The sequence below is a fragment of the Ascaphus truei genome, chromosome 1, assembly GCF_040206685.1.
Source record: "Ascaphus truei isolate aAscTru1 chromosome 1, aAscTru1.hap1, whole genome shotgun sequence".
Classification (NCBI taxonomy): domain Eukaryota; kingdom Metazoa; phylum Chordata; class Amphibia; order Anura; family Ascaphidae; genus Ascaphus; species Ascaphus truei.
Genome location: NC_134483.1, coordinates 92,337,154 through 92,356,697, shown reverse-complemented (window position 1 = coordinate 92,356,697; position 19,544 = coordinate 92,337,154). Strand labels below are relative to the sequence as shown.

Sequence of the window (19,544 nt, the reverse complement as noted above, 5' to 3'; positions counted from 1 at the left end):
GTATTTTTGTGTTAAAAGCATTGGCCTCCAGTGACAAATGCCAACTTGTCCGGAGACGCAACAAAGAGCAGGCTATCTGGGAAAAACATGAAAACAAGGGCCTTATAATAACAACAGCAATATTCAATGAAGAGTATATACTAGGCGTATTCATAAATAAAGTCCTCAATTGGCTGTAAGCCAAAGTTCATGAACAATATCCAACTGACTCAACAGATAGAGCATTCTGAGTTTCAATTAGCTACTACAACACACCACATAATTCACTAATATGGAGTGACTGATCTCCCTCTCTCCTTCTCTCCCTCTCATCACAACCCCTAAGTGCCTCTTCACTGTGGCTCTATGGTTATCTTCATTGTATATACAGTACAAATATTATTAGTTCAAGAATCGAATATGCATACATGTTAGTATTCTACACACATTTAAAAGACAAAAGCAGTTTTTTTTGTAATAATTTAGTTTATTAATATTAACTGAAAGTATACCAATTACAGTAAATGTAAAAGAAAAGATAATTGCTAATTATTAACAATTGTTCATTTTTCTCAGAATCATTTATTTCCCCCCAAATTCTGATAATTTTTAATTCCTTGGCATACATAATAAATGTCGAAGTGCCACACATTATGAATGAATGTAAACATCTGAGTAGTGCATATTCTAACTGTAGCAGAAATATTAACATGAAACCTCATCACTCCAGTCTGTGCAATCCTGAACTGTGTCGTGGCAACGGCTTTTTGGTATGCAGTCGCAATCGGCAAAGAAAACCGTGTTGCATCTCCATCCAGAGCAGACAGGACAACGCAGTGCTGCAAAATATTAATGCACAAATAAGTTAACATTGTGGTTTCCAATATAATTTGACAAATCAGTCATAACGATTGTGGGGGCAGTGACACGTCAAACCATACGCCGTTCACTCTAAAAAATAACGCCTTGTTTACTAAACTGGAATTAGTTGCATTCTGCCGTAAACCCCTTTTAGTTTAGTACAGTAGCTTTCTATCTTTTAAAGGTGCAGTCCTGTGTAGCTGGCTAAAAACAACCGTTTGTAATAAAATAAAAAAAAGAACAATCCAATTGGCTTCCTTAAAACAAATGTAACCAAGCTAAAAGCAAATGTTTGCCTTTGTTGTTTTAGCTTCTTTGGAAGTTAATTACAAGCTGCATTTCTTAAGATACTCTGATTGGGTAATTCCTCGGGATGCCATTTTCTGCTCATATACTGTATGCCTTGTGTTTCAAGTACTTGCATTTTAGCACAGGGAATAAAATGTGCAGCCTAAAAAAGTTACGAGACCAGACATGGATGAAAGTGCCATACAAGCTGAGATTGGCGATTTAAGGAGAAGTGGAATAAGAAAAAACATGAGGGGTAACAAGGTTTAACATAGAGAAACATGAAGGAAGAAAATCAATGCTACAGTATATAGGGTAATGGGTCTGCTCGAGTGAAATGACAGAAACAATGTGATCTTTTATTGCAGTTTTCTAAAATAAAATACAAAGCTTTTCATTGTATATCCCTTTAAATTATAGTCAAGTATTTATTATGACATTATGCACAATAATATTGCAGCAACATATTTCATGAGCTTGCTATTAATGGCCCTTACCTGATTCATCTGAACAGTCCCCACAGTCATTTCTTGAGTTACAAATGTTGTCAATGTATGTCCAAGATCTTTTGTTTGTGCATCTGAACACCAAGTTTTCCGGAAGGCTATTGGGTAAATTGCCTGTTTAGGTTTAAAATGTACATGTTGCTTAAACTCATGAACATAAATGAGTCACTCCAATTCATCCTAAGACTTATTTAATTTCCGTTATGTAGCTAAAAACCCTTCAGTATATTAGAAAGGCGTAGTGATACATTCAACTGAACAGTACCCGAGTAATAGAATAACAACAATAATAATAATGTTTTTATACAGCATTAACAATGCATGCAGTTTTGTATATAGAATCTGCAGGTAGAAAGAGGCCTTGAAGAGCCTAGATAGCTTGCCCATGGTCACAAGGAGAGTGGACATTGGGACTCAGACAGGCTAGTGTTTACACTTCAGACTGCCAAGCCCACTTTGAAAATCTCTATTGAAACTTGTGGAGTAGCCGGGATGAATGGAGGGAAGAATGACTCCCATGAAAGTGCGATGAGAATTGATTTCTAACCCTGGCAGTGAGCAGTGCACCTTCACATTGTGCCAATAAGAACATGTGGTGTGGATGCCATGCACCGTTTTAGCTAAACCTGTTTTGAATGTGGATGTATTACTAACGGTTCTACATTTTCCTTAAGTAATACCACAATTGTGTATTGTTGTTTCCAAGTCATACATGATGAAGAAGACTATTGCATCAGGATTCAATAAGATAATTACCTGACTCCCTGAGTCATTAATAAATCATACGGCTACACGCTAGTAAGTCATAGGGAAACAAGTCTTTACTTATTCTCTGCCAAAGGGGCCTGCAACACTGCCTCTCATAGTGAACATCTTTTAGCAAGCCATTTTCATGTATCGGTGAAATAAGTCAGTTGTGATAAATAGCCTATTAAAGAAATGCCTATATATTGAGATCCATAACTGGCTATTTTAGAGTTAAAATGTAATTTTTAATATGAATTCATTACTATCCATGTATTTTGCACACAATGTGCTCGGCTTGAATTAGCAAGCAATTCAAGAGAGTGTTTTTGGTGTAAACTTAACACGTACAGAGGAATTACTGAACATGAAATAGAGAACATTTATAGTATCTTCCCATCATTATCGCACACGGTTTATACATTAATCAAACCGCTAGTTCTGAAATGATGCAAAACCTCTCTGCCTAAGAAACTTACATATAACAAAGTGAGAAAAAAATGTTTTCTGCATTTGACAAAGACATCAATATATGGAACGGTTTAGAACCACGTGCCGTATTGTGCACAAGGAGGCGGCTTTATACAAGATGTAGACCTACTGATCTCTAATACTGACCACAGTATTGACTGGATTCATCTTCACCATAGACACAGTCCACCTTCCCATCACAAAGTGCTGATGCTGCAATGCAAGTGGCTCGGTCGTCACAGAGGAAACCAATCTTGTTTGAAGCTGTTTTACACTGACGAGTAAATGAATCTGATGGATAAAAATGCAGAGGTGTCGGCTCCTTTCTTCAGTTATATCATTTTAAATGACATTCCTAAACCGGAATGGTGCACACCATAATGAGTAACTAGAAACTCTCATTGAATCCTTACACAGAACTAACTGTATAAGCACTTTAATACAGTACATGCAGATAGAACTGGGGATGGGAAAGTTTGCAGGTTCCAAATCGAATCTTGGCAAACAGTAAAGTTCACTCAGAAGTTCCAGTCAAAACTTCGAAACATATTTTTAAATCCCCGTAAAATTTGAGCCAAAAAAAGAGACAATCTGAATCCCAGGATTTAAAAAAAATAATAATTTTTTTAAAGAACTGGGCAAATTTTGAGTTTGTTAATAAAAAAATCTTTGCAGAAAAGTTTGCCGTTCGAAATTTTTGCAAAAATGTCACCAAATTTTTCTGCTTATTTTAAATTCTTTTTTTTTTTCATAACTTTAAAAAAAATCCAAAACAAGAGTTCTGACAAAACCAAAACACCAGTGAAAGTGTCCAGTCCACATGGGGACAGGACATTTACATACGCCGCGAGCCCCTGTCATGAAGATCCTTTAATATAATCTGTAATGAATGAGGCGCTGCCAGATAAAATTATAAAGGTAATATAGTGAGTCTAAGGCTGAGTCTCCTGTGCTGCTGAGCGCACTGACCGCGCGGTGCTTGGCAAGGATGCTTCTGGCTATTTAAATTTGTATGTCCCCGCTCACGCGGAGTGGGCACGGACGCTCACCCACGCTTGGCGCTTGCGTAAACAAAAAAAACTGTCTTTGAACCGCGCTCAGCTTGCCTGCAACGTTCCCCCCATCCCCCAACCCGTGCTTGCGAAATAGCACAGACACCCGGCGCTCATGCTTGGAGAGTTGGTGACATCACCGCTCTCCAAGCATGAGCGCGATCAGCGGCACAGGGGACTCAGCCTAAGGCTGTTTTGGTAAGCGCCGAGCACGGGTGAGCATGTTTGCCCGCGCACGAGCGTGCGCTCTGCGTGAACGGGAATTTACATATTTATATATATGTAAGTTAACGCGGCAAGCGTCGCCCGCTTAGCGCTAGCAGGGACGCAGCCTTAGGCTAAATCCATAGTGCAGTGGCGCACACCTGTCTCTCTTTGTGATGACGCACATGACGGGGGGGAGGGTGCTTCATAATCCGAGATTTGAATGATGGGCGCTCTTATGCCAGTTTACAATGTTTTACTGTATATATGAGTTTTTCATTGCTCTTTTCTACATAAAGATTTGTTTTAAAATCTACACGTTTCCTCGCTCTTCCTTGTGTTTTTGTTCACTGGAGTTGGCCACGGTGATGGCGGGAGGAGCTGCACGGGGAACCAGTGAAAATTGGACTGAAGATATCCTGGAGGTCAGCGTGCGTGGAACTATTTCTGCGCATTAACACTCACTAATACAACCTGCAAAAAAATTCTACATTTGCACCAGAGCAATTGACTACATAACTACCCCAGGGATAAAGGGCAGGGTTACTAGAGGGACAACTAAGGGAAACCAGTCATCAAAAAAGAAGGACATTTCAGGATAGCTGCACAGTGTAAGCAGATCTCAGATGCAACAACCAGGCTCTGAAATTAGACACCGCTTCCAGTTACAGCTTTAACAACATTACCATTGTTCTGTGGTGGAATCCATTTTAGTACAGTACAAAAAGTTATGAACGGGCAGTAACCAGGCAGAAAAGTGTTGATTCATGTAGCTTTGCTCTGATTGGTTTTTAAAAAGTCATGTGACGTGGCCGTCGCGTGAAAACACAAATGTCTTGTCTACTGGAAACGCTGCTGTGCCGTCGAGCTTCATCGTGCACACGCTCCCGCGCACTATGGGCAGCCTGATAGAGGAGCTGGCTCTTGTTCACACCGCGCAAGCCGTCATGCGTGCGGTCGTAATCACTATGGACGAGGCCTTATTCATTTGAATGGAGTTGATTGCTTCCCCAACACAGGGAAGATGGCTTCACGGCATATTGAATAGTGACCACAGCATTGGTATATCAATTCAATATTCTATAAGCAGTTTTCTGCTATATACCTTAGGGCTGTTCTATACTGTGTGCGGGCGCGTGTGCCTGTGCGAAGGCGCGTGCACGTGCCGCACACTTTTTGTGTGTATACTGTGCGCGAGTGAGGTACTGTATGTGTGTATATGTGTATGTATGTGTGTGTGTTTAAATAAGTTTTGAAATAAAGAAATACTTTAATAACGTTTTTATTAACATTGTACATACTTACATACACACACATACATACATACACACATATACACACATATACATACATTTCAGCGGCGGTAGCAGTGCGAAATCTTCCTCTCTGTCGGCCGGTTCCACGCTCCCTGCCGTGTGCGCGCGCGGCACCATTATAGAATGGCTGACTAACCTCAATCAACTAAAACTGCTGTGTGCGCGCACGGTGTAGCGCGCGCACACAGTATAGAACCGGCCTTATGCCGCTGGAAGACATCTTACAGCCCATTCAAGTCAATCGGATGTAGTTTAAGGTGTCTAATGTCATCCAGTGCTGTAAGGTGCCTTATGGCAGAATATTACCAAAGATAATACTATAATACTCTTTTTGCTCAATACACTCTTCTTTTGTGACTATATTAATGAATTTAACGTCAAATATCCAACTGTTTCACAGCAATCTCTGGATGGCAGCTAGACGTCTTAAATTCAGTATGTTATTGACCGAGCTGCTCATAATGCCACCTAAATCAAGTACCATTGTGTGCTTTTTCATTACACTACAATCCACCCAGTTCCCCAAGCCCATTGTTTAGATGTCATATTTGACTCTTCTCTTTTGTTCTGCCCTCACCTAATGCTACTGCTAAATCTTGCTGCTTCTTTCCTTGTAATATTGGTTACCACCCTTCTCACATGCTGCACCCTACCTCTGGAATTATTTCCCTCTCAATGTTTGCCAAGCACATTCTCTCTCTAACTTCAAAACCCATCTGAACTCTCACCTGTTTAACTAAGCATTTAAATGAAAATAACGATGTGGATGGCCGATATGCACTAAATTGTAGAAAGCCTAAAACAAGGCAAAAAAATGGCACTCCAGAGGACTTGTGCAAAAATCAAAAGTTGCGGAATATGTTGGCACTTTACAAATAAACGTTAATAATAATAATAATGTAGAAAAACAATAGATAACCTTATTTGTTGGGTGCATCCTTCCAGTGCATAGCTGGCTAACAGTCACAGTGCAGTTCTGATATAAGATGCACTCACAAAAACGCACAGTACAGCTGCCATGGGTGCTCTGTATTCTGCTGGTAAATGGAGCAGCATTGTAGAACACCTAAAAAAGGCAAAGAAAGGGCATTCCAGAGGTCTTGGACAAAGATCAAAGTGGGGTTTTATAATAGGATCGGCGTTTCGGTCCTGTCTTGGACCTCCTCTGAAAAGCTGTTTTTTCACCTTTTTAGGCATTTTACAATACAGTACTGCTCAATTTACCAGTTGAAAACAGAGCACCTGTATGTGAGTGTTTGTGAGTGCACCGTATATTAGAACTGCACTTCTCTCTAAATACAGTATCCACACTCTATCCAATGCACTTAAATGTAATCCTACTATTTGTGTTAGTGTTCCCACATGCTGATTCTAAGCTCTTTGTGGCAGGAACTCCTTTCTGCCAATATTACATTTATGACTTGATGCACTTATCACATGTGTAATATAATATTCTCTGTATTGTAGTTGTATTGTAATGTTTGTAAAAAATTTAAAGAACTGCAAATGTGGTTGGTGCTATAAAAATATATATACAAACATACATACATAATGTGTAATATAACGTGTAATAATGTGTAGGATATATACTGTATGTGTTCCCTTTAGTTAAGCTTGGCTCACACATTATACAGAAGAAAGAGCACAACACTGTAAGCGCTGTCATACTTTGCCTTTCTGGTATTCCATAAATGATTCCTATAGTGGTAACAGCAGCTATTACTCCCAAGATCAGAAGTACTAGTCCAGTGATGCCGAAAAATCTTCTAGTGGGGCAGCAATTGCAATCTGTGAAAATAAAGCAGTCATGTTTACCAGACTGAAAAGGTTACAAGCTAAACCATTGGGACCAGCATATGCTGCCTGTTGATGGCAAAATATCGATTTGTCAAAAATGTTACAAATAATAATGCTTGGTCATCTGACTAATACATCTCAGCAATATGTCACCTTTTAAATGTAGAATATATATTTTTAAATTGTTTGTGCATATTCAACCAAAATCAAGCCAGTGCACGAGATCTCCATCATTTTGCCCCCCTCCCTCCTGAAAGAGCCTTGGGGTTGAGTTTTCGGAAGTGACTCTTTGAGCACTGAGGCCCAGATCCGCAAAGCTCTGTTAAGTCAGGGCTCACAACGGGACGTTACCTAACACAACAAGGACATAAAGCTAATTATATGCAAACACACTTTTTTAGTCTATTTAGCGTATGGTTTAACGACACATTTTTGTAGCATAACATGGTGTTTGTGGATAGGAGAGATAACTAAGCACACATACAATTATATCTACATATCTCTATATTTGTCTTTATTATTGTAGTAATAGTAGCTCATTTAAGTTATTTCTAGTTGCAAAAGAGCTGACACTAACTATGATTTTAACACTTCTAATAGTGTTGGCATATTTCCTAATTTGTGGCGACGTGCTTCAGTACAGCCTTGGAATGTGAAAACAGCACGGTAAGGCTGTGAGCCATGTGCAGAGATGGAAGGCTGGTGACTCGAGGTCAGGATAAGTGTTATATTTTGGTTAAATCTGAGTGTTATGGAGACATGGTATAATACAATGTACCAGGACTGAACTCTAATAAACCACTGAAAATATTAATATGGATTAGGGTGTGGGGCATATATGCATGACTGAAGGAAAGTGGAGAGGATGGGGAAATAATGCTGGGAATAGCCCCATGCTAGTTAACGTATGCCTAACTGTAGTATTACACCCATTCAGATCCTGTAAAAGCACGATTTCAGGTTTTGGATGTGAATAACACCAAGTTTAGCTATGACCTACCTAATGTACCTTTAGGTCCTCACGTTAATCTTCCAAAGCATTTTATTCACTTTGACAATATATATCAAGTTTAAACTTGTATATCAAAGTCATCTTGTCTCTTCTCCCCTTTCTGTAGGCTGCTCCTTACCCGCAGGATATATCTCTTTTGACCCCATAATAATACACCTTCTTTCCTCCGGTATATATTTTAAAATTGGTGTCCATTTTCTGCAAATTTTACACCCAGTGGATCCCCATTATATATGAAATCTTTTGTATCAAAATCTATCAAATTATATATTTCTGTAACCACGCTTTACTTTACGTCAGACTATAGAACCTGTCACTGAGCTGGGGGCCTAAGTCCAATAAATTGGGGTTTAAATCTTATAGTGGGTGGTACACAGAGTGGGAGGCAGGAGTAATTAGACAGAACGCAACTGTAAGGAATTATAACAAACTTTATCATTCTATATCTAAAACTTTGAACAGGGATACACACACAGCTACAAAACTCATGTGACCCTAATGATCAGGGCCACCACATAACTACACGGTATTCCTACAATCCTATTAAAGGCTACTAATGCTGTGCCTCTGATTTTATATGTATTAAAGTCACTGCAACTGAGTTCACATACCCTGTTGATCAGACAGCGTATTTGTACGATAACACTTTCATTGGAGCTCTTGATGAAAAATACTAGCTGCAGGCCTGTGATTCTTACAGTTAATGTGAAAACAAAACCTTTGTTCCAGTGCAAGGGAATCTCTTTCCTCTGGGATAAGAGCACCCTGGGTCTTTCCTCTTGGGCTGTCTGAATCCTGATCCTTTCCCCCTGAGCTGGGCAGTGCTCACTCAGGTGGGTCACTGTGCTTTTCTACTGGCCAGCAACTCCACCAGTCTCCTCACTCCCAGGATCTGTCAGGCACTTGCAGAGTACATTTGCAAGCACCCTCACACTCCTGAACTCCATCCAGCTCTGTGCATCACAAGATGGCTGTCCCCCCCAGACTCAATGTTTCACTCTCTCACTGGCTGATCCCAGTCATATGTCCATTAGAGCGCATAACTGTTAAAGGGGCAATGTCCTGTATAGCATAACAGTTAAAGGAGCAATGTCCTGTGCTGCTTGTAGGCACAGGGGGTTACGTTTCCTTTTCTAGATCTCTGATTGAGGGTGGGGATTTATCTAACCATTAGTTCATTATAACTTTCTTTGCTAGTACAAGTATTGAGTTGAGTGCCTTTGGTATTTTCTTATCTCTTCCTCCCCCAAAAGGAGAGTTATTTATTCTCTACTTGTACTGATTTTGAAAACCCTTTTGAATATACAGTATGCTGTTACTTTGTACCAGAATTTTCCAACTACCACTAATTGATGTAACATATAGATGTTTTCGCCATGGCGAAATATACTCTGTGTGTACATTTTAGAATAATTGCTTGTAAGGCGGCGGAAGGTGTAACCCCACGTTAATCTTAACAGTCATTAGTGGATATGTAATGTAATGATATTGCCTCATTTGCATATCATTTGCATTTCATTAAAGCTAACAGACATTACAGTTAACGCCATGCTTTATACTGGATAAAACACGACTTAACATTTTGAAGATACACCGCTATTCTTAACATGAAGTTTGTGGATCTGGGCCTCAGTGTTTTATGGCTTTATGTGTACATTACGTTGTAACTTGAGTATATTTCTTGGACGTGCCCTCACATTTATTTATAATTGCTATTATCATTTACCTTTTTCCTGGTGAGAATGTGCAGATGTCCTTGAGTTCCATTCCGTTGAAACGGAGAAGGTGTCATAATCCTAGCACACATGGAACAATAAAACAAAATGAGTCATTTGGACATTAATAACAGTGCAAAAATAAGTTCAAGATTTATGTCATTAAATCCTGATCATCTTTCAGCCACTGATAATTCAACAATACTTTTGTTTAACAGTCATATCCTTTCCACTTACAGAAATATGTGAAATCACTGATTGGTGAACTCTTGCACATGGGTGCCATTGAGATTTTTTTAAACCAATCATTAAACAATAACCGTAGATTTGGAATCACATCAACACACTAGCCATTTTAGATATTAGCTTTTTGTAATAGCCATAACTAAATGTACAATCATTTGTATATCTCACTACGTAAAAATACTACTTGTGAGCACAGTCACATGTCTCAGACAGGTCTGCAGCCCTTTGTTTTCACCATTAACTGGATTTCCCAAAACAAACTGTTTTTAAACACTGACAAGACTGTAACAATGGTATTTGGGACCAAGACTAAATTTGTAAAGCTTCCAGTGACTGAGCTCCTGATTAGAACCAACGCTAACACCACCCTAACACCTGTCACTAGTTTTAAATACCTGGGCTTATGGTTTGACTCCCACTTAACATTCGGGATGCACATTGATACCCTGACAACCAAGACCTATGCCAAACTAGGGGTACTTTACAGGAACAAATCCTCCCTAAGTCTCCTGGTCAGAAAGCGTATTGCACAGCAGATGCTAATGCCAATTATTGACTATGGAGACATAGTATATGGCTCGGCTCCTCAAACCCAAATTAGCAAACTTGACACCCTCTACAATTCAATTTGTCGTTTTGTTCTCCAATGCAACTACAACACACATCACTGCGAAATGCTCAAAGAACTAGATTGGTCATCACTAGAGTCTAGGCGCAAAGTTCACCTTTCCTGTCTCACCCTCAAATACTTTCTGGGCAAGCTACCCAGCTACCTGAACAAGCTCCTCACCCCTACCACATGCAGCACCTATCACCTGAGATCAGACTCCAAAAGACTATTCATGGTCCCAAGACTCAACAAAGTATCCGGACGTTCCTCCTTCTTCTTCCGTGCACCCCAAAACTGGAACAACCTACCAGAGACTCTCATATCCACCACCAGCTTAAGTTCTTTCAAATCTAAGGCTGTCTCACACTTTAATCTGGTCTGTAACTGTTTCATACGCTCATAATATATATTTTCTTTAACTGTGCACGCAATGTCTTGTATATAATGTATACCTTGTTCATTTACGTAACTGTACTTGTAACCATGAATTATTTGTTTTACTCTGTGCCCAGGACATACTTGAAAACGAGAGGTAACTCTCAATGTATTAATTCCTGGTAAAATATTTTATAAATAAATAATTATCTCTTACCATACAGTGTTTCCACTGCAGCCATATATCTTACTGTAAATTTGTTGTGATAACATTTGGGGGACCAACATTGGAGTTCTTCATAGATAACATTATTGTGTATACTTGAAGAAGAAACCTGCAAGGTTTCAAAAGCTCTGTACACCATAACTATATATTTTAAGACCTCTCATGTTGGTCCCTTTAAAGTTATCACAACTTACAACAAATCTACATTTGTCCAGGATCAGCAAGGCTACTACAAACTTGAACGATATCCCAGGGAAACTATAAGGGCAAAGGGTGGGAACAGTTTCCATACATTTTGGCTGTTTATGTTATCAAACATTGGTGATTTTCTTGCCCCAATTATGTGCCTTTGCCTCATGGAATATATGTATTGTCAGTTGTGAGTCCCCCTCCTCTTTTATATTTTTCTCCCCTTGTTTTATTCCTATATCAATAAATGTTGTATTCATAATTCCTAATTCTATTCATGGTATGCCTGTGTGCTTTACTATAAGGATACTGTAGACGGACGTTCACAGAGGTACACAATTGGAGGCTTTTATAAGCTGAAATTATAATAAGGCTTTATTGTGCCTTTTCCTTTTCATCAGGAAATCATCTAAACACAAGGGGGGGGGGGGGAAACAAAGCTTAATTCACTTGGGAGTATTTCTAGTGAAATCCCATGCAATTCACAACTCCTAGTTAAGCAGGTCTCCCAGCCCCAAACACATAGCATGACATAAGCAGATATAAGAAGTCTCTTTAGAATGAAAGTCTTATCTGTTAGCTGCTGTAGAGTAAGCTTCTCTGCTCTCCTGGAAACGCACCCGTGCGTGCACAGAAAATCAGCATCCAGGTTTAGAAGTCTTATTTGGTGTCTTGCAATCAGCTCTGCTGCTTCTTCTTGACAGAGCTCAAGACATGTCAGCTCCAGAGATCTGTGTTCTCCAAAGTTCAGCCCACAAGTGAGCTAAGGAGTCACTTCCTGTCTCAAAGGCAGGCTTTTTCTACCACCTCTAATCAGGCAGGTGGTGTTAGTTAATTTGCTACCAGCAGTTAACCACCACACTGCTGGATTAGAGGCACACTTGTGAACAGGGATAAGTCCCCTGTTACAGATACTTTCTCGTTTTATATATATATATATATATATATATATATAATCAAAAAATAAATAGATGATACCGTTCTGTGGCTAACGAAATGCTTTTATTTGTGCGAGCTTTCGAGATACACTGATCTCTTCTTCCGGCGATGTTACAATGAATGAAGCAAGGATAACTTAAAAACAGTGTCTCTTGGAATGTTATCTGTGCTGTTCCTTCCCCCGTGTGGATGTGTTTTATGGCTAGAGGTGTCAAAGGGTAACTGAAAGCAAGTGAAGAAAGAGTGTGTATGTGTATCAGTGTGAATAAAAATGAATGGAGAGCCCACAGTATAAACAGTGCTCTACACAAGGTGTGAGAGGGATATAAATGGTGTGGGTGGGTGTGGAAATGTGAGAGTTTGTAGCACAACTAAAAGTGTGTGTGGATACTGTGTGGTCCCTATTGGTGTATATGGATGGAAAAATAAGGAGTATTAGTATGTGTGAGAGACAGCTGTGTGTGCATACATATAGCACAGTATGTACAGACATGGCCTTTAGCGCTCATGGGAAGAGAGTTCGCTAGTGTCAGTAATGACTCATAAAATTTCGATTTCTTCACTTGCTTTCAGTTACCCTTTGACACCTCTAGCCATAAAACACATCCACACGGGGGAAGGAACAGCACAGATAACATTCCAAGAGACACTGTTTTTAAGTTATCCTTGCTTCATTCATTGTAACATCGCCGGAAGAAGAGATCAGTGTATCTCGAAAGCTCGCACAAATAAAAGCATTTCGTTAGCCACAGAACGGTATCATCTATTTATTTTTTGATTATTGAAGCTCGGCTAACACGGTACTGATACCTCTACATGTATATATATATATATATATATATATATATATATATATATATATATATATATATAGCAACTGTAAATTAATTTGCATGTCTTAGACAGGTCTGCAACCCTGTCTTTCACCATTATCACCCAGCAAACAGCACTTCCACTGCAGCAAGGGATTATGGGAAATGACATGCAAATGAGCACACAGTGCCACTTTTTATCTCATGCTCACATTACATGAGCAACCCTTAGTCAATGCATGCTGCTTACAGTTGCTTTATGCTTTACTGTGGAGGGTTTTAGTCACTTTTTTACTCACCATAACCTTAATAGTCATATATATATATATATATATATATATATATATATATATATATATATATAAAACACCCTTTCCCCTATCCCTATGGAAACAGTGGTAATTACGGTACTAGTGCTACCTGTTAGGCGTACAGAAGGCCTGGGCCTTCGCTCATAGGGAGCCTGGGGTGACAGTGTGTTCTATATATATCTATTGTGCAGCACCTCCACCTATGAGAATCCTGGGTAGCAGGATGGCTCCTTATAGGAACTCGTATACCTTTATGTTATATCCCTATAACACACTCACAACTAGGTATAATATAACTCCTTTACTGTTGTCCCACAGAAGGCATCAAATAATACTCACAACACAATGCACAGTAATAACAGGGATAACAGTAATATCGTCTGGAGGCAATCTCCTACGGTAGAACACAATTCCCTCTCCTTCCCCAGAAATATTACACACCAGGCATGAATAACTGGAACGGATTTATTCTGTTAAGCCACACATACACAGTAGGCTTCTGCCTTATTCAGTCTCTGGCTTGTTATCCAGCTGGAGGATGGTCCCTGGACCTACACTACAGATCAAGGGCCCCCGCAGAAGTCCTTGCTCTTCCATGACCCTCTAATAGGGTCAGGGGTAAGGTACACACACACTCTCTAACAGCAAAGAATTTCAACTAGAGCAGAAAAATTGCTTCAACTTGCTCAAAATGCATGGGGATACTTCAACAAACAATTATGAAGAACCTATAAATACTGTACTTAAAAGCGCAGAAAAAACTGGAGGAATCGCTAACAAAAAAACAGGATAATATCAGATGACAAAGCAGTTGCTGAGAAAACTACAAGAAATGAACAATACCAAGATGCAATAACAAGAATGGAATAGGCAGAGCCAAATATCAGGAAAAGTGTTGATGACTTCAACATAAAATTGTATGATAACACAGGGCATAATCCAGCAAAGAAAGAGTTAGAAGAAATCACCAACGATGTACCCCGAGTTCTCCCAGGAAAAGGGGAAAAGGCAATAAAATCCATGAAGGATGGAAAGGACCCCGGGGAAGATGGTGATGTATAGCCCAGCAACTAACCAACTGTTCATGGAATGTGCCTCTCCAAGAATATAGTAATGCATCTAGAGAAGAAGCTATATTACTATGCAATGTAAGTAAAGACTGTCTTGTTCATAACTATAAAGTTCCTGGCGCCCATCTTTTCTGCATTACCGCCCAGCTGCACGGACCCAGCACCCTGATAAGGTACAGTAATACACTGAGGAAGCCAAATATATAGAGTATCCAATGTAAACTCCCTAGGAGTTTGGGCAGGGAGGGTTACATTAAAGAGATGCTAAACAAAAGAACACCCAACATTAGCTTCTGTGTTAAGTATTTTTGGACCACGAACTGTCAGATATTCATTTTAGTACAATCATCCTGAACTAGAGACCTTGATTTCTAAAGAACATATATCATCAACACATAAAAAAAACAAGATACTGTAACTTAATTACAACCATTTCATTTCTATTTGGATTCAACCATAAAACAAACTAAACCAACTTTAATATGGCACGCCATCAAGTAATTCATGCCTTACTTTATTTATACCTTCATGAAAAAAATCTGAAACAATACTAAAACCTCATTTCATTTTAGTTTTCAGAGAATAACATGTAACAGACAGGGATCTTGGTACTTATTATATGGTTAAACCATGACGTGGTATGCAGGCTTGTAACGCTTTGGCCAAAGAGTTTAACTAAATAACCAAGTGATTATTATTATTATTATTATTATTGAAGTAGTTAAACTTTATACTTATTACTTTATATATTTTGTCAATTGGATGTAGCATTGGGCACCCCTGTCTTTTGTTGTATGCATTGGCCACGCCCAGTAGCACTCTTTTTGACATAAATATATATATTCATGATGTGGTGAGTGTGGGAGTTTGAGCTAGCTGGGAATGTGTGTTACTTATTATATTTGCAATCCACGATACTTTAAATTGCGGTTTTACCTGAGAAACGGGGAAGACTTTGTTTGATGACATGTTTCATTGCAGGTTAGCAACTTGTGCTCCAGAGAAGCTTGGAGTAAAAACGAGAAGAACACATTTCATAGCTGTAGTCATGCAAATGTAGTTATGTAGTTATGCAAAGTAATAGCAAAAAACCTGACCAAGCAAACCTGTTTTGATATATTAAAAAAAGCATAATGGAAAAATAAATAGTACACGTCAGATTTGCAAACAGTATATCTAACTTGAAGTTGTTTCTTTATTGTGACTATTCTTCATCTGAAATAGTTGTGGTCAATAGACAAACTGGGATCATGTTAAAGAGATCTGCCCTATAGTGACAGTAGATTTATTCATAAGAACATATTTACCCTTCAACTGCATGGGGTGGCTTTTTACTGGAAATAGAGAGAACTCTACAAGTACTGACATGTCAAGGACAATACACATTAAGAAGGAAATGGAGAATCCAGGTCGGAAATATATAATTTGATACTAGACAAACCAGAATTTGTTGTGTTCACAAGCGCAACAAACTGCAACGATCTGTCTGCAGGGTGCCAGACAGATTTCTCGGGGCCCAGGACTGGCGTTCCGACCGCTCCCTCCCCCCACACATTGGCGGAAGCCTTGCAAGCCCCAGCTCTATGCTCCCCCCCTCGCAAGGGGGGATCCCCCTTCGCTCCTTATGTATTTCTCTTCCCCCCTCTGTCTTTCACTCTCAACCCTCCGTATAAATTAATTACCCCCTCTCACTCAATCCCTCCTACCTCCATACACACAATACCCATATAAACACCCCCCCTACACACCCAAAATACAATACCCCCCCCCCCACACACACACACAAAATACAACATCCCCCCCCCCACACACACAAAATATAATACCCCCCCACACAAAATATAATACCCCCCCACACAAAATATAATAATACAAATCCCCCCGGTACACAAAATACAATATACCCCCACACACACCAAAAATACAATACCCCCTAATACACCAAAAATACAATACCCCCATACACACCCAAAATATAATACCCCCACACACACCCAAAATACAAATACCCCCAAACATAAAATACAATATCCACACACACAAAATACAATACCCCCCACACACAAAATACAATATCCCCACACACCCAAAATACAATATCCCCCCACACAAAATACAATAATACAATACCCCCCCCACACAAAATACAATATCCCCCCACAAACCCACAAAATACAATACCCTCCACAAACCCACAAAATACAATACCCTCCACAAACGCACAAAATACAATACCCTCCACACTCACCCATAATGCAATACCCCCAACACACCCACAATACAATACCCCCCCAAATACAATTTCCCCCATCCACAAATACACTTACCTCTGGTTACCGTCACAGGTCTTGGCTCTCCCCAGCTGCTGCCACCTCTTCCCTCGCCCACTCTCTCCTGCTGGTGTGCGCCAAAAGCTGGGCCCGACTTCCGGGTGCACTCAGTTTCGGACACGTACTGGCAAGGGAGAAAGGATGGCATGGGAAGAGGAGACAGTAGCTGGGGAGAGCCAGGGCCCAGCCGCAACCAGAGCCCCGGCTCTCCCCAGCTGCTACCTCCTGTTCCCATGCCGTCCTTTCTCCCCCGCAGGTGCACGGCCAAAGCTGGTGCACCCAGAAGTCAGGCCCAGCTTCCAGGGCGCAACGGCGGGAGAGAGAGGATGGCATGGGAACAGGAGGCAGCAGCTGGGGAGAGCCGGGCACCAGAGGCAGCAACCAGAGGCCTAGCAGCTGGTTGCAGAAGTTGGCCGTGGGCACAACTTAAAGTGCCTGCTGACCGGAGGCCCCCCACAACTACCAGGCCCGCAACACATGTCCCGGCTCTCCCCCCTGTCAGTGGCCCTGACCATGAGGACCAATCAGCATTGGAGATGGTAAAAACAGCTATAGGTTATATCTTCTATCATGTAATCAGCATATAACAGTGTTTGGGCTTCAGTCTGTTCAGTGTTGAAGGGATGCAGATAAAATGTATCTTCGGTGTTTTTTTAAATATTGTTTTAAACTATTATTTTTAAGTTGCGGGTGTTCAGAAGTCCTGAGAAGGGCGCACGCCTTAATAAATAACTTTACTAAAAATAACTGAACCACGACACAAGAACATGGTGGTAAAGGCAATACAAAAGCAAGTAAGGTCACAGTACCTATTAAACCAAAAAGTATCTAACTCAAATGATAGAAGTCTAACAGGGTATGCACCAAATAGTGTTTGATGGTATCTACTATTTAAGTTTTGTACATAATTATTTCAACAAGGATTATATTGCAACTTTATATAAGAAGTGAATATGGGGATAGGATAAGGATTTACACCAGGAAAACTCTTACCTTGGGCTGTGCTTCACATGTAATACTCAGATAGCAATTCTGTTTAATAAAAACTTTTTTTGTCTAAGAGTCTAGCATTTAGCTATTACAGCTTATAGTAGTCACATAGTGACATATACCTCAGTATACTGATCATATACTGGGGAGACAGAAAACTAAGACTGAGAATGAGTTCGATAGGGATTTGAGACATCACTATTTGCACTTTTTAAATTCCTTGGTAACATTTAAAGCTGACTACAGTGAAATGTAACTGAAGTCACACCATTACTCTTTTAAGCTACTGTAGTACAGGTCCATAGGTCAGAAGTTAATTTACAATACTTACCTTCGAAGGAGTAAGTTGCTCTACTTACACTATAGCAACTTATGGGCAGAACTACGATTATGGTTATATTTCTTTCATCACCACAACATAAATGACTATAATATTTAGTGGTGTCATCTATGTCCAATAGCCCTCAAAGCTTAAACAGAGAGTTTGGAAGCTAAGAGGACAACTATTTCAATAGTTGATATCTGACTAAGGATTACTTCTTAGGATAAGAATCAACAAGTGAACATTATTCATTGCTCCATATGTACTAGTACAACCGACCAAGGACACCTTACTCTGCACTCACCGTGTTTTTGTTTATACCCCTTTATTTTAATTACAATATCAATAAAAATTATTTTAACCATTTAACTTTACATAATATATTAGGGTATCAGAGTGCTTTCGATAACCAGGTTCTTTTCTCTTTGGTTCCTACATTATATACATCCTGGGAATAGCACCATAGCACTACTAGACTTTGCTGAGCAGGGGTCACTTCCTCTTCCCTCCCCCCCCCATCCCCCCCCCATTTTTTCCCCCAGTATAACTACCTCTTATAAGAAAGCGGGACAAACTCTGCCTTCTTTTTCCGCACTCGGCACAAGTCTTCAGAGCTTTTCTAACTGGAAACGAGACACAAAAATCTGCAATAACATGAAAAACTCATGGAACGTGCTTTGCTTTATATCATATGTTCACTTGCAGACATTTTAAAACCAGATAATGTAATAAACAAACCAAAGGAGTGGGAATTAGCCGTTAATTTGTTGATGGCAAAAACTACACCCAGATTGTCTGACCAAAACATAACCCTCTTATTTGCTAAAACCTCCCCCCAAACTTCCACAGCTGCAATTATGAGAAACATTTCTAGCAACATAAGATTATTTGTTAAACTCTCCTTTACCCAATGATCTGGTCACTTTCCTACACATCATTGTCCCTTTTAAAGAGGCAATCCAAGCTGTCAAATGTTTTTGTGATTTATATATAGCATAGAAGGGGGTCTTCGGACCTGAACCCCAATAATTTCCGCTCCCTGATTCCAGAGATACCTACCTCCGAATTAGATGCTGGTAGCAGCTCTCTTCTGCTGCAGGGTTCACAATATAGTATGTCCACTGCTGAAATTTTTCGTGGCCTGCGTGCCAATAGGAAGTCACAACGTCATCGGTGCAG

The 19,544-nt window shown here is 39.8% G+C and overlaps 1 protein-coding gene across 2 annotated transcripts in view; it reads right to left on the bottom strand.

Moving 5' to 3' along the window:
* Positions 1-494: 494 nt before the first annotated feature.
* LOC142490010 (low-density lipoprotein receptor class A domain-containing protein 1-like) overlaps positions 495-19,544 on the bottom strand; it is a 38,734-nt gene continuing 19,684 nt past the window's right edge. Inside the window, exons 2-8 of one of the 2 annotated variants that reach the window (XM_075591782.1) lie at positions 18,917-18,988; positions 15,660-15,729; positions 9,957-10,026; positions 7,090-7,209; positions 2,997-3,140; positions 1,626-1,748; positions 495-818 (exon numbers count right to left, since the gene is read on the bottom strand). In XM_075591782.1, coding sequence (XP_075447897.1) covers positions 685-818; positions 1,626-1,748; positions 2,997-3,140; positions 7,090-7,209; positions 9,957-10,026; positions 15,660-15,692 — 624 coding nt within the window. In that variant the 5' untranslated portion in view covers positions 15,693-15,729; positions 18,917-18,988 and the 3' untranslated portion in view covers positions 495-684. Of the gene's footprint in view, positions 819-1,625; positions 1,749-2,996; positions 3,141-7,089; positions 7,210-9,956; positions 10,027-15,659; positions 15,730-18,916; positions 19,010-19,544 lie in introns of both variants that reach the window. The other variant, XM_075591772.1, reaches the window with a different exon arrangement.